This window comes from Scyliorhinus torazame, chromosome 10 (genome assembly GCF_047496885.1).
Source record: "Scyliorhinus torazame isolate Kashiwa2021f chromosome 10, sScyTor2.1, whole genome shotgun sequence".
NCBI lineage: Eukaryota > Metazoa > Chordata > Chondrichthyes > Carcharhiniformes > Scyliorhinidae > Scyliorhinus > Scyliorhinus torazame.
Window position 1 is genome coordinate 204391940 of NC_092716.1, and position 15796 is coordinate 204407735.

The 15796-nt window shown below is 45.4% G+C and overlaps 1 protein-coding gene across 1 annotated transcript in view; it reads right to left on the bottom strand.

Moving 5' to 3' along the window:
* Window positions 1-15796, bottom strand: part of LOC140384522 (ATP-binding cassette sub-family C member 8-like) — a 497256-nt gene that overhangs the window by 8507 nt on the left and 472953 nt on the right. Inside the window, 3 exon segments of the mRNA XM_072466291.1 lie at window positions 904-966; window positions 7616-7749; window positions 15491-15594. Coding sequence (XP_072322392.1) covers window positions 904-966; window positions 7616-7749; window positions 15491-15594 — 301 coding nt within the window.

Here is a 15796-nt window from a genome sequence, read left to right on the forward strand (position 1 = left end):
ATTCACGATGGCCCCACGGCGATTCTCCGACCCAGTGGGGGGTCGGAGAATCTCGCCCCCTGTTTTTGTTAGTATAAAGGCTATGGTACTGAACTTGTCTTCCAGAGGGCTGGATCAATTAAAACTGATCTCAAATCCACCTGCAACCCTCACCCCCCACCCAGAAGAATTAAAATTCTGTTTAAAGAAGGAATAATCAGTAAAGTGACTTATGAAGCTATCAGAGTAACCCAACTGGTACACTCAAGTGAACCACGGGCAGCACGGTAGCATTGTGGATAGCACAATTGCTTCACAGCTCCAGGGTCCCTAGTTCGATTCCGGCTTGGGTCACTGTCTGTGCGGGAGTCTGCACATCCTCCCCGTGTGTGCGTGGGCTTCCTCCGGGTGCTCCGGTTTCCTCCGGGTGCTCCGGTTTCCTCCCACAGTCCAAAGCTGTGCAGGTTAGGTGGATTGGCCATGATAAATTGCCCTTAGTGTCCAAAATTGCCCTTAGTGTTGGGTGAGGTTACTGGGTTATGGGGATAGGGTGGAGGTGTGGACCTTGGGGGGGGGTAGGGTGCTCTTTCAAAGAGCCGGTGCAGACTCGATGGGCCGAATGGCCTCCTTCTGCACTGTAAATTCTATGATAAGTCCTTATTCAGTCTGGCACATACCGATCTAGTCGAGCATCTGTACTTAAACTTGATTGCCATCTGAAGTGGCTCATGTATCAGACCAAATCAATGTGCAAAAACAGGGAACAAACCAATGTCCTGTGCAACTGGAATTCCCTGGGGGAAAAATTCTTCCTATTGAAAATTCCAATCTTCAAGCTCCTTCACCTACAATCAATGGCACCTAATATCCTGACTATTCCAAATCTAAGCAGAATGTAAAAGCAGGAAAGTAGGAATTACTTACAGCAATGGTCACCACTGTCCGATCTGCAAAGGCTGTCATCACAACTTTCTGTAAAATATTTTCCTATGAAAGATAACAATTAATATTAAGTTCCTTTTCCAACAAATTCTACATACTGGTAACTACAGTCCCCCCCCCCCCCGAATCCCCATATTATAGTTCTGTTTTTAAAAAAAAGTTTATTTAATAGGATTTTACATTTTAGAAATCGAAGCAACAAAGTTCCAGAATAATACATACATAAAAAGGGAAAAAAACAGCTTAACATTTATGGGCACAGGAGGGCCCATAACTGGCTTGGTACATTCAGTGGACAAAACTGAATGCTCTCATGACCCCACCAAGAACCGAAGGAAGAACAGGATACGGTTGTAAAAAGCATGACAAAATGGTACCCCCCCCCCCTCCCCCCAAACACCAATGCCATATGGACTAAAACCAGTATATGAAGTCAGGATACATTTCCCCCAGCCAAATCGGGTGCGCACCAACATACAATTCTCTCAGCCCCTGCAATGCCATAGGCATCAGTGACGCACCAAAGCCATCTTCTTCGGATACCCGACCCTGCCACACCCATGCAGGAGCCAAGAGTGGATTCATTATACCCAACAGCACGCCGTTCGCTGGCGCCGGGATTCTCTACTCCCGCTTCTGACAATGGGAATTCCCATTGAAGCCATTCCACGCTGCCGGGAAACATCATGGGCGAAATTCTCCTACCCACCCCGCCACATTTCTGCGCCGACCGGCCGGCGGGAGTCTCCGTAACACCGGCCGGTCAATGGGGTTTCCCATTGTGGGGCAGCCCCACGCCGTCGGGAATCCCCCTGGTGCTGGCAAAACGGAGACTCCCGCCGGCGGAGAATGATGCCCCATGGGTGCGCTGCCGGTGGAACCAGAGAATTCTGCCATCAGTGAATGACCGGAGAATTCTGGCCAAAATCTCCGTTGGTAGCCATCATCTGATGCACACAGTAATGAGTAAAATTGTCATAGTCACAGATGACCATAGGCTGCTTTCCCCTTTGAGGGGGAGAGCTGACTGGTGGTGATTTAACCTGAGGATCGCCACACCACAGGTGAGGGACAAGGTTGAGCAGGGGGGCCTTCATGAATAACCTCAGCTGGTATGAGAATTCAACCTGCGTTGTTGGCATCGTCTGCATCACAAACCAGCTGTCCAACTGAGATAAACCGGCACATAGCACCGTCAAGACGAAAGCCCGCTCAATCGCAAAAGTGCCCTTGCAAGCAGGGCTTCACCCCAGTCCACTCCAGCCACCATGAACAAACAAGGATTTTAGTATTTTATCTTGGCTCTTTCTTGCAAGGATACTGATCAAACACTTTCTGGGACATAGCACAAGCCATGCAACCCAAGAAAAGACAAATACAAAATGTGCATTAGGATGAAAAGACTGATCAAAAGATAAGCAGAGCCTGAGCTCACAAACACGCAGCCACTCCCGCGCTCAAATCACTTAACGCCCCTTCCCCGTTCTCTTCTTTTTACATTACCCAATTGGTATCTGCTATTTGCCTTTCCTTTCTCCAGCTGCTTTTATATCCAACCTAATTCCCACCAAAGCTAAGTGAGACTTTCTGGAATGAATGAAATGAAAAACACTTATTGTCACAAGTAGGCTTCAAATGAAGTTACTGTGAAAAGCCCCTAGTCGCCACATTCCGGCACCTGTTCGGGGAGGCTGGTACAGGAATTGAACTGTGCTGCTGGCCTGCCTTGGTCTGCTTTCAAAGCCAGTGATTTAGCCATGTGCTAAGCCAGAAAGATAGCTCACCTTGCTTTAGGACACAGTTTGATTGTAGATTTAGATCACTGTGTAGTGCAAAAGGAAACCACTTTCCTCCAATATTACATTTGCAGTTAAAGATACAGTCTAAGGCTGAGCTTGATGCACATTCAAGTTGTAAAAATACAATACAGGGCACAACAAGAACACCTCCCCCCAATAATGAGTCAAACCATTTCTCTACAGAAATAATACTTTATCAGACGTGTCCAGGTTTTATCTTCCTGGGCTGTATAAGTACCATAGAACACCTGTTAAATGTATCGAGTGCAATTTTTCATATGTACATTGGGTGGGTGTGCAACCAATCGAATGGACCAACAATGATGTTGATGAGAGACAGCTCTGGCGGGAGAAATAAGGGCGGGATTCTCCGATTGCCGACGCCGAAATCGCGTTTGGCGATTGGCCGGCGAATCCGTTTTTACACCAAAATCGGGGCGGTGCCGTTTTTTTGATGTTCTGACCCCTCAGAAACGGCATAATCGCTGAGTACGCTCCACGCCATTGGGGCGGCCTCAGGACATCACCTGAGGCCCTCCCCCAATGAACCGACTTCCCGACTGCGTTGGTTGCGTGCCCTCACAGTTTTCGGGGACCTCGTATGCCAGCTGTGGACTGTGCTCAGTTGGGGGCGGGGGGGGGGGGGGGGGGGGGGGGGTGGTCATTCCGCTGGCCAGGGAGGCTTCGGTGTGGACTGGTGGGGGGGTGGTCCGGGGGATCCAGGGAGGCACTATCTGGCAGGCCGGGTCCAGGCCGGCGCCATGTTGTACGGCGCGGACGCTGCAGGTCGCCGCAATGTGCATGCACGGCCACATCCGTATCTGCAGGTAAAGCCGTGGCACGGCTGCTAGCTCCCCCGCCGATTTTTTCATTGTAAAACAGACACTCCCTCCGGACATAGCCTCAAAATGGGAGAATCCAGCCCACAGTCTCCCAAATGGAGAATCTCGTCCATGATCTATTCCTGTGTTTTATTTCATTTAAATACAGTAGGTGAGCTGCTGGCATTAAATTGCTTCATATAGGTAGTTTGTCCTTTGGACGGATGTAATAATCAGCAGGCCTCCCACCATTTAAAGGCAACCTGCAATCTTTAAAGGGGAAATGCATTTATCAACGGCGTTCAATGGAGAGCTTAGTACTGATGTAAGATGCAGCATGATGCCACCCACAGGCTTGTCAATGGGACTTCCCATTGAAGCCATCCTATGCCACTGGGAAACCCGCACGCGGGGTTGTTTGCCAGCGGGAAAAGAGAATTCCGGCCATTCTTTAAAAATGGATGATTAAGGTCAGCACTGTATGGCCTTTAGGTATTTAAATCCTTGAAGCTATACCTTGGTCCAATCTAAATTTTGAATATAGGGATTCTGTGGTTAAGGTTTTTGGTGGTAGAATATTATTAAAAGGATGCAAAGCAGCTTCATTTCGTCTGAGGTGACTATATGCACCCTCCTTGCACATGCAATTATGACTTATGCTCATTGTGATGAGGATGTGCTTTGTTTTTAGATAACATTTCTAATTTTTCTTTTTCTGGTTGGATTTTAAAAGAAACTGAAATCCTCTTAAAAACAATGGAGACTGCCCTGATGGCTACATCATACAGCTTGCATTCAGCAAGTGGGATGGGGGGGGGAAACACATTCAACCCATGGGTACCATGAAAGACCCCACCAACTGTTAGCTTTAGACTATTCTGAAACTTCCCAAATATTTCTGAGATGAGACGTCAACGTGTCTCACCTGTTCTAAAATGCTGACTGCAGCAGGTGTGGATTAATAGACATTATCTGGGAAATACAGCCAGCAGACTACTTTAAGGGACTATTTACCAAGTAGGAGAAAGAGAGATCAAAATAATGCTGTACTGAAACAGGCTACTGAAGCCCTCTTTGCCTCTCTCTCTGGGAAGTATTGTGATTTGTAAAATAACCATCCTGTGAAGAGAAATCTGCAAACCAAGATTTTTGGACATAAAATGTGGTAATCTTCACAGTACAACTACACTCAGGAAAACAACTGAACAAAATAGCCGCAAGGTGGAATCACCGCACCGAGATTAGCCAAGGAACAGCTGACCATATACTTCCTTGTTTTATCTTTGTGAATTCTAAAAAATCCGTAAGCCTGTCCTCATATTCTGCCATCTGAACAAGTGTGCGTGGATGAGAGGAGTCCTGCAGGGGATCCAGTCTGAGGGCCATGGTGACGGCCCCATTGTCGTTAGCCTGAGGGATGCATACGTGGAGCCTAGTGGTGCAAATGACGGTCAGGGCATGGAACTAGTTGAGGAGGCATTTTAAGTTGGAAGGAACTTCGGGACTGACAACATTTTGTGGGGACCATAGGTTCGAGCTGGGGGAGATGGACGGGATGTATGGGAAGTGGAGGGAACCGGGGCTGGATCTGGATAGGGATTTGTTCGGAGAGGATGTTTGCGGGACTGAACGAGCTGCAGGTGAGGTTTGAGCTGCAGAGGGCATTGAGTTTAGGTATTTACAGGTGCAGGACTTTGCGTGAAAGGAGTGGAGGGCATTTCCCAAGCCACCAGAGTACACACTGTTGGAGCAACTGCTGCCTCCTGACGACTTGGGGGGAGGACAGGATTGGGGATATATACAGGTGTTGGGGGAATAGGGTGGGGCGCAGGCCATGAGGATCAAGTGTAAATGGTAGGAGGATTGGGGAGGAAAATAGGTTGGAGGCTGTGGTGTTGAGGCGATGCGGCAGGTGAACTCGATCTCCTCCTGCACGAGGATGAGCTTGATTCAGTTCAAGGTAGTGCATAGGGTGCACATGACTCGGGAGAGGATGAGTGGATTCTTCCAGGGGGTGGCAGGTTGGTGTGAGAAGTGTGGGCAGGGGGCCGATGAACCATGCGTATATGTTCTGGGGCTGGAGAGCTATTGGGAGGCAGTGTTTGGAACAGTGTCCAAGATAGTGAGGGTGGAAGTTGAGCCAGACACTATGGTGGTGATTTTCTGGGTCTCGGAGGTGCCGGAGCTCCTGGAGTGGAAGGGGGTCGATATTGTGGCTTTCACCTCTCTAATTGCCCGATGAAGGATCCTGTTAAATTGGAGGTTGGATCCCCCACCAGGGGTGGCGGCTTGGCTGGGGGATTTGTATGACTTTCTCTGGTTAGAGAAGATTAAGTTCGAGTTGAGGGGGTCAGAGGAGGGCTTCGAGGTGCAGTGGGGGATGTTTATGATGCTATTTGAGGAGTTGTTGTCGTGGGGAGGGGGAGGGGATATAAGGGGAAAAACTGTACAAACTGTGGATTGTAATTTGATGGACTGTGTATTTGTATTTTGTCATGTTACATGTGTTTGGAATAAAATACCATTAAAAAAAGTGAGTGTGTGGGCACACTAGCTTAATCTACGAAAACTGTCTGACTAATTCGTTACAATGTGAAAGCATAAATAATGGGACACCTGCAGCATTTGCAAAGCACAGCCTCTTTAAAACCAGAAAATATCCTGATTGGTCAGACCTGGAGTGGGAAAATAGGGGAGTCATTTCATCCACTTTACACTGTGTTAACAACATCTAACTGGAAATACCTGAAGCTATGCTTCATCATTGAGTTGTTGGCATCCAGCAGCAGACAACATTGACCACATTCAAAATGAATGTACGTTGTACGCTTTCTGAAGCTTTAATGACTTTCTTCCCTCTTTGAGCCCAAATTGCATACTGCACTCTAAGGTTTTATTAAGATGTTATACAGCTTATCTCTTGGCAGCACGGTGACACGGTGGTAAGCACTGCTGCCTCACAGCACCAGAGACCCGGGTTCAATTCCAGTTTTGGGTGACTGTGTGTGTGTGTGTGTGTGTGTGGAGTGTGTACGTTCTCCCCATGTCTGCGTGGGTTTCTTCCGGGTGCTCCGGTTTCCTCCCATAGTCCAAAAATGTGCAGATTAGGTGGATTGCTTATGCTGAAATTGCCCCTTCATGTCTGAAGGTTAGGTGGGGTTACGGGGATAGGGCAGGGGTGTGGGCCTGGGTAGGGTTCTCTTTCAGAGGGTCGGTGCAGACTTGATGGGCCGAATAGTCTCCTTCTGCGCTGTACGGATTCTATCGCTTGAGATGAAAGAAAATAGCTCCATGACTAAAGCGTATTGGAACTATTAGCTACTTTAACCCCTCTACTCTGACTATCCATTTTCCCTCTAATAACCAATTTTTAATCTAAATTCCTGACCCTTTGAACTTCTTTACCAATTTCCCATGTGACACCTTGTCAAAGGCCATTAAAATCTCTGCATACTGTATCAACTATAATTGCCTTATCTACCATGTCTGCTACCTCCTCACAGATTATGAGGGTTGTCAAGCACAAATGTTCCGTTTGAAATCTGTACCAACGACATTTAAATATTTTATCTTCATCTGGATATATGATAATTCCTTTTTTAATTAGAGAGACTAATATTTCCTACCATAGATGTCGAACTGATTGGCCTCTTTAAGCTATATGGATGGGAGTATTTTTGATCCCCAGTCAGAGTTATCCTGCAAAACCTTGCAATTTTTAAGTTTAAAATACCTTGACAATATGTGGTAGTCACCACTAACTGTATTAGATGTATATTAGATGTAGTACGGTAAGACTCCTGTACTAGAGGTATATGGGTAAATCCCTGCCTGCTGGCTCCGCCCAGTAGGCGGCGTATAAATGTGTGTGCTCGCTGGGGCTGCTCCCATTCTGGTAGCAGCTACAGGAGGCCACACATCTTTGCTCAATAAAGCCTCGATTATTCACTTCTCTCGTCTTTGTAGTAATTGATAGTGAATCACAATATAATTTCTAAAAATCATTTCAGAGGTCCCTGGAATGATGTCACACAGTGAACAATTCATCAGTGGAAGCTGGACCGTGGTACTTACTGTTGCCATGTCTATCGAGGCTGTGGCTTCATCCATGATCAGCACGCTACTTTTGCGCACAAACGCTCTTGCCAAGCAAAACAGTTGACGCTGACCCAAGCTAAAATTCTCTCCTCCTTCAGTAACTGTAGCATCTACCATTCAAAGGTGAAAAAAAAATCAATTAGGAACCAAAATAATCATTCCAGCGACAGGTAGCTTTCACCTAAACCTCAATAAGTGAATTTTCATATTACATACAATATGGCCAAGATGTTGCCAGAGCTGTGAAAAAGGAATATCTGGTCATTTTTTCCAATTACTCTTTTCAAAATGTATTGCAAATTATTGCTGTCTCGTTTATTGTTTCACAACTGAAATTACTTTGAACCAAATACAAAGAGCCTGATAATAAGTGCCAATGTGTCTACCTTTGTCTTCCAGAGCTGATTGTGCCAAAGTGTGTGGGGCCATGGAGAGGCCACTTAATTTAAATATTGGAAGCAGACGCCTGCACCACTAATGGAACCTGTCACAGATCATTGGTTGAAAATCATGACTTACCGTTCCACTCAAGATCAGGGGAGGGTGGAGGCACTAATCAGAAGATATAATATTGTGTTATGTCAGTAACACATCTTGTATTATCAAGGAATCAACCAAATTTAATGATTATGTGACTTCTGGAATTTTGCCAGTGCTTCGGAAACCAAATGGTGTGATGCTAACAATTTCCCTTTGAAAACTATAAATCTGCAGTCCTTGCTGTTCATTTACCAATGTACTCCTGTTTTAAACCATCATCTTTTTCAAAAGCTAGGATACACATCAACATGCATTGGGTTTGAGCTAAGTATTGCAATTAAACAGGAGAGGCTATCTGGGATGTGATGGAAATGTCGAGGAACGTGACAGAGGTTGGGGGGGGGGGGCAGGTGGATGGATTTAGTCTGAAAGGTATTGGGAAATTTAAATGTCCTCTATAAAAATCAACCCATGCAATCTTCCCAGTGGTGGGAAAGGTTCAGGTTAGAATTTGATTAGGACACCAAACACAAAGTCCTCTGGCTTTGAGGTAGCTATTCTCTGTCCTAGGAGAAAGATGTATTTCCTGTCCTCCATTATTTTCATTGAGTCAGGTATGGTTTGGAAGGATTCTGAAAACGTCCTTGTTTGAGACTTCAGGAACCTTGGTTGAAGCTTGCTGAGAAGTCAGGAACGTTCTGACAGTTAAGTGTTAAATATTTCATCTGCTTCAAATATCATCATTAGATGCTGTTTTTGAGTTACCATGTGTTTCCACTGCAGTGATAGATTACAAGGTACTGTCTTGCGAAGGTTCATTGACCACCATATTGATCAGGATTGCGGAAGTGTTGAGATGCATTAGAGTACTTTTCCCAGTAGAAAAGTGCTTTTATGTGTTCAAACCTGAAGGAGATAGTGCTTCGAAATTCTAATATCATTATCTGAAGCAGTTTATATGTCTACAGTTATTTACATTTGAAAACAAAAAGCCTTGACTAAAATAAGGAACATCCATCCGCCTGTTCCTGGACAGCTTCTCTGATGTAGCTTAAAGGAAACAAAGTAGCCACCCGTTTTCCATTTTCAATTGGGTCCATTGTTTAGAGCTGTAATGGTGTTTTGACAGCTGAGCTTATTAAGAATGCTTGGCTGAGTTCCAAAAGCTGTTGAACAATTTATTTCCTCAGCATTGTATACAAAGTTTGGTTGATAGCTATCCACTTGCCCGCTCTACCTCTGGCACCTTCTTCCTCATTACATCCCAGTCAGCCTCTCTTATCTAACTGCAATATCTGGCTCCAACCTCGTGCATGTTAATGGTTGTCCTAAATTCTGAGAAAGGTGATGGTTCATAATGAGTTCATTGATAAAAACGTGTCATTTGATTTTTTTGAAGGAGTCTGTCTTTAATGTGATTACTGAGAAAATGTTTATTTTTATAACTGAGTGACCACTTGAGGCGAATAACGTTTTTTGCATTTGGTCTGGAGTTTTCTTTCAGGACGATGGTTGTTTTTTTGAGTGACATTTCTATTAGAAGGGAGGCCTTCAATCCATCCCATCTCAGCACCTCCACTCCTATGATGCTGCCTTGGGCGTCAGAAAACAAAAAACCTGCCTGCCCGCATCTCCAGAAATGAAAATATGACGGTTATGTTCAGAAGTGACAGGCAGTTTTCCTCAGTCCAGGAAAAGGCCCAACTTGAATTTCTTGACTCCAACAGGAAAATCCAGCCCATCATGGATTTGGTTGCAAGTGTTTTTAAAAAAAAATATTTTTATTCTCCTCCTTTTCCCCATTTTCTCCCAGATTTACACCCAGCAACAATAAACAATAATCATTAACAAGTATGTCAATCCCCATATCAATAACAACGATCCCATCCTCCCACCAAACCCCAAACATTAGCCCGCGTGTTCACATAAACAAATGATAAAAAGGAATCAGGAATCACCCATAGTCACCATTAACACACACAGTCCCCCTCCCCCCAACCCTCCCCCCCAACCCCCCCCCAACTAATGTTCGATGTTATCCAGTTCTTGAAAGTGCATAATGAATAATGACCATGAATTGTAGAGCCCCTCCATCCTTCCCCTCAGTTCAAACTTAACCTTCTCAAGAGTCAAAAATCTCAATAAGTCCCCTCCACCACGCCAGGACACAGGATGGAGAGGTTGATCTCCACCCTACCAGGATCCGCCTTTGGGCGATCAACGAGGCGAAGGCTACAACATCTACCTCCGCACCCGTTTCCAAACCCGGCTGGTCCGACACCCCGAATATGGCCTGCCGGGGGCCCGGGTCCAGTTTTAGAGATTACCCTAAAAGCCTCCTTCCAGTAATCCTCCAGCTTTGGACAGAACCAAAACATAAGAACTTGATTAGCGCCCCCCCCGCAACGTTCACACACATCTTCTACTCCTTCAAAGAATCGGCTCATCCTCGCTCTCGTGAGGTGTGCTCTGTATACAACCTTCAGCTGTATCAGTCACAACCTCGCGCACGAGGTGGAGGCATTCACTCTCCGGAGCACCTCACACCAGATCCCCTCCTCCATATCCTCTCCCAACTCTTCCTCCCACTTTGCCTTGATCCCATCCAGCAGTGCCTTCTCCTCCTCCAAAATAGCCCCGTAAACCGCCGACACTGCCCCCTTCTCCAGTCCCTCTGTCGTCAGCACCGCCTCCAGCAATGTGGAGGCCGGCTCCACCGGGAAGCTCTGTATCTCCTTTCTGGCAAAATCTCGAACCTGCATGTATCTAAACATTTCCCCCTGCTCCAGCCCATGCTTTGCTTCCAGTTCCTTCAATCCTGCAAACCGACCACTAAGAAACAAATCCTTTAGTGTCCTAATCCCCTTCTCCTCCCATTTCCGAAAATTTCCATCCCACTTTCCTGGCTCAAATCTGTGGTTCCCCCGAATCGGCATTTCTCTTGACCCTGCCCCCAACCCGAAGTGTTGGCAAAACTGCCTCCAAATTCTCAATGAAGCTATTATTACCGCATACACTGAGTATTTCCCCGGGGCTATCGGGAGCGGCGCTGTTGCTAGTGCCTTCAAGCCTGACACCCTGCACAAACTCTCCTCCATTCTGACCCACTGGGAATCAACATCTCTGACCCAGCTCCGCACCTTCTCCACGTTCGCCGCCCAGTAATAATACATCAGGTTCGGAAGACCCAAACCCCCTGCCTGCCTTCCCCTCGGTCGCAGCACCTTTCTAACTCTGACCACCTTCCCTCCCCATATGAAAAAAGTAATCCTTCCCTCAATCTCTCTGAAAAATGCCTTTGGCAGGAAAATCGGCAGGCATTGGAAAATAAACAGAAATCGCGGCAACACCTTCATTTTAACCGCCTGTACCCAACCTGCCAGTGACAGAGGGAGACTATCCCAACTTGCCAGATCAGCTTTAATTCTCCCCACCAAACTAGAAATGTTGCACCTGCGGAGCCTTCCCCACTCCCGGGCAACCTGCACTCCCAGGTATCTAAAGTGAGTCCCTGCCCTAAGGAAAGGCAACCCCCCCACCCCTGCCCCCACCCCCGGCCGAGCCATCACAAAATACTCACTCTTGTCTAGATTTAGTTTGTACCCCAAAGCAGCTCCAATATTTCCCCTATCGACACACTCGGTTCCGACACGTATAACAGCAAGTCATCGCCATATAAGGACACCCTATGCTCTGTCCCCCCCGCATTATTCCTTTCCATATCCCCGAACTTCTTAATGCGATGGCCAACGGCTCAATCGCGAGTGCAAACAGCAGGGGGGACATAGGACATCCCTGCCTAGTCCCTGGTCGCAAGTGTTTTTGATTGGTTCCTAACAAAAAATTCTTATTCACTAGAAGCAGAAAGATGAACCAAATACGACTAAATTAATCTGTTCCGTGAACCAACCATATTTGGATTTTCATACTTTAAAAATGCAGGTGCAGTAAACATTTAGTTTTCCACTCTCACTTTGTCAACTTTTCACTCAGCAACCTCTCTCTCATTCTGAACTAAAAATAAAAACTTTAAAATAGTTTTCTCTTGTCCAAGCATAGTGCATCTGGGCTTAAAATTATCTGGAAAAACCCATTCATCACGGAACCACTGATCTGTGACTTCATGGAGGTGACATTCATCTTATGATGTCGCTCAAAGTTGCCAGTAGTAAATTGACAGCTCATTTTGCATTCTTCCTCTAAATTTTCTTTTGGATTAACTTCAATGGCAAAGAAATATCAGACAGATTGTAAAACGGGTTAGAACAAAGAACAAAGAAAAGTAAGCACAGGAACAGGCCCTTCGGCCCGCGAAGCCCGTGCCGACCATGCTGCCCGACTAAACTACAATCTTCTACACTTCCTGGTTCCGTATCCCTCTATTCCCATCCTATTCATGTATTTGTCAAGATGCCCCTTAAATGTCACTATCATCCCTGCTTCCACCACTTCCTCCGGTAGCGAGTTCCAGGCACCCACTACCCTCTGTGTAAAAAACTTGCCTCGTACATCTACTCTAAACCTTGCCCCTCGCACCTTAAACCTATGCCCCCCTAGTAATTGAACCCTTTACCCTGGGGAAAAGCCTCTGACTATCCACTCTGTCTATGCCCCTCATAATTTTGTAGACCTCTATCAGGTCGCCCCTCAACCTCCGTCGTTGCAGTGAGAACAAACCGTGTTTATTCTCCAGCTCCTCATAGCTAATGCCGTCCATTCCAGGCAACATTCTGGTAAATCTCTTCTGCACCCTCTCTAAAACCTCCACATCCTTCTGGTAGTGTGGCGACCAGAATTGAACACTATACTTCAAGTGTGGCCTAACTAAGGTTCTATACAGCTGCAACATGACTTGCCAATTCTTATACTCAATGCCCCGGCCAATGAAGGTAAGCATGCCGTATGCCTTCTTGACTACCTTCTCCACCTGTGTTGCCCCTTTCAGTGACCTGTGGACCTGTACACCTAGATCTCTCTGACTTTCAATACTCTTGAGGGTTCTACCATTCACTGTATATTCCCTACCTGCATTAGACCTTCCAAAATGCATTACCTCACATTTGTCCGGATTAAACTCCATCTGCCATCTCTCCGCCCAAGTCTCCAAATAATCTAAATCCTGCTGTATCCTCTGACAGTCCTCATCGCTATCCGCAATTCCACCAACCTTTGTGTCGTCTACAAACTTACTAATCAGACCAGTTACATTTTCCTCCAAATCATTTACATATACTACAAACAGCAAAGGTCCCAGCACTGCGGAACACCACTAGTCACAGCCCTCCAATTAGAAAAGCATTCTTCCATTGCTACTCTCTGTCTTCTATGACCTAGCCAGTTCTGTATCCACCTTGCTAGCTCACCCCTGATCCTGTGTGACTTCACCTTTTGTACTAGTCTACCATGAGGGACCTTGTCAAAGGTCTTACTGAAGTCCATATAGACAACATCCACTGCCCTACCTGCATCAATCATCTTTGTGACCTCCTCGAAAAACTCTATCAAGTTAGTGAGATACAACCTCCCCTTCACAAAACCATGCTGCCTCTCACTAATACGTCCATTTGCTTCCAAATGGGAGTAGATCCTGTCTCGAAGAATTCTCTCCAGTAATTTCCCTACCACTGACGTAAGGCTCACCGGCCTGTAGTTCCCTGGATTATCCTTGCTACCCTTCTTAAACAGAGGAACAACATTGGTTATTCTCCAGTCCTCCGGGACATCACCGAAGACAGTGAGGATCCAAAGATTTCTGTCAAGGCCTCAGTAATTTCCTCTCTAGCCTCCTTCAGTATTCTGGGGTAGATCCCATCAGGCCCTGGGGACTTATCTACCTTAATATTTTTCAAGACGCTCAACACCTCGTCTTTTTGGATCTCAATGTGACCCAGGCTATCTACACACCCTTCTCCAGACTCAACATCTACCAATTCCTTCTCTTTGGTGAATACTGATGCAAAGTATTCATTTAGTACCTCGCCCATTTCCTCTGGCTCCACACATAGATTCCCTTGCCTATCCTTCAGTGGGCCAACCCTTTCCCTGGCTACCCTCTTGCTTTTTATGTACGTGTAAAAAGCCTTAGGATTTTCCTTAATCCTATTTGCCAATGACTTTTCGTGACCCCTTCTAGCCCTCCTGACTCCTTGCTTAAGTTCCTTCCTACTTATAGTCCACACAGGCTTCGTCTGTTCCCAGCCTTTTAGTCCTGACAAATGCCTCCTTTTTCTTTTTGACGAGGCCTACAATATCTCTCGTTATCCAAGGTTCCCGAAAATTGACGTATTTATCCTTCTTCCTCACAGGAACATGCCGGTCCTGAATTCCTTTCAACTGACACTCGAAAGCCTCCCACATGTCAGATGTTGATTTACCCTCAAACATCCACCCCCAATCTAGGTTCTTCAGTTCCCGCCTAATGTTGTTATAATTAGCTTTCCCCCAATTTAGCACATTCACCCTAGGACCACTCTTATCCTTGTCCACCAGCACTTTAAAACTTACTGAATTGTGGTCACTGTTCCCGAAATGCTCCCCTACTGAAACTTCTACCACCTGGCCGTGCTCATTCCCCAATACCAGGTTCAGTACCGCACCTTCCCTAGTTGGACTGTCTACATATTGTTTTAAGAAGCCCTCCTGGATGCTCCTTACAAATTCTGCCCCATCTAAGCCCCTGGCACTAAGTGAGCCCCAGTCAATATTGGGGAAGTTGAAGTCTCCCATCATCACAACCCTGTTGTTTTTACTCTTTTCCAAAATCTGTTGCCAATCACTAGTGGTTATTTTGCACCACCTGCCAAGATGAATGTCACCACACTTTCTCTCTCCCTGTCCCTCAACTATTCTACGTGCTCTGTCTCTCAAACTCTCTCCCTCGCAGACACTGCCTTTCCCTCACTCAATTTTCTTTCCCTCAAACAAAAAATCTAAAGCAAGATAATTGTTCACACTATCAACCTTGAAGCTAACAAAATGATAGCTCTACATCAAAAGATAAACTTATGAGCCAGGCCAAAACATCTTGCCTGAGGTCAGGTTTATGAGATGAAGGTACTGAAACATCCAAAATACAAAACAGATTTTATTGTGTTATTATGAAATTAATTGCTTTAAGTTTTATCATGATCAAAACTTTATTTCAATGATAAATTTGTGGATTATTGGAAAGTTTGTGTACAATGAATTGAATCATATAAAAATTATTCATGAAATGACATCCTCAAAGAAACACAATCCTAAAGAAACAAAGGAGATCAAATCGAAATCATGCATTCTCAAATGTAGTTGAAGATTATCTCTCATGAAAGCACAAATGTTGTTAGTGGCTTTCTGTGCTTCTCTTGCAAATTATTTATTTGCCTCGGTTACCTAAACCTCCTGGTAATGCTTTCACCACATGTTTAAGCTGAGCGATCTCCAGAGATTCCCACAACACGCTGTCTGTACATTTCTTCTCTGGATCCAAATTAAACCTACAAAAACAAATCTGTATTCAGAATGCAATGTTGCAAAAAGTTTTTCTGGTTCTTATCTTACAAAATACTAATCAACAAGCATGTTGGCCAATACATTTGCAATACAATAAGAATTTATCAATGTTCACTTACCCCATGAAATGCCAGCTTTTGAATAGTTTTATTCATAATTGTTTATGTACTAGTCAATATTTGACAA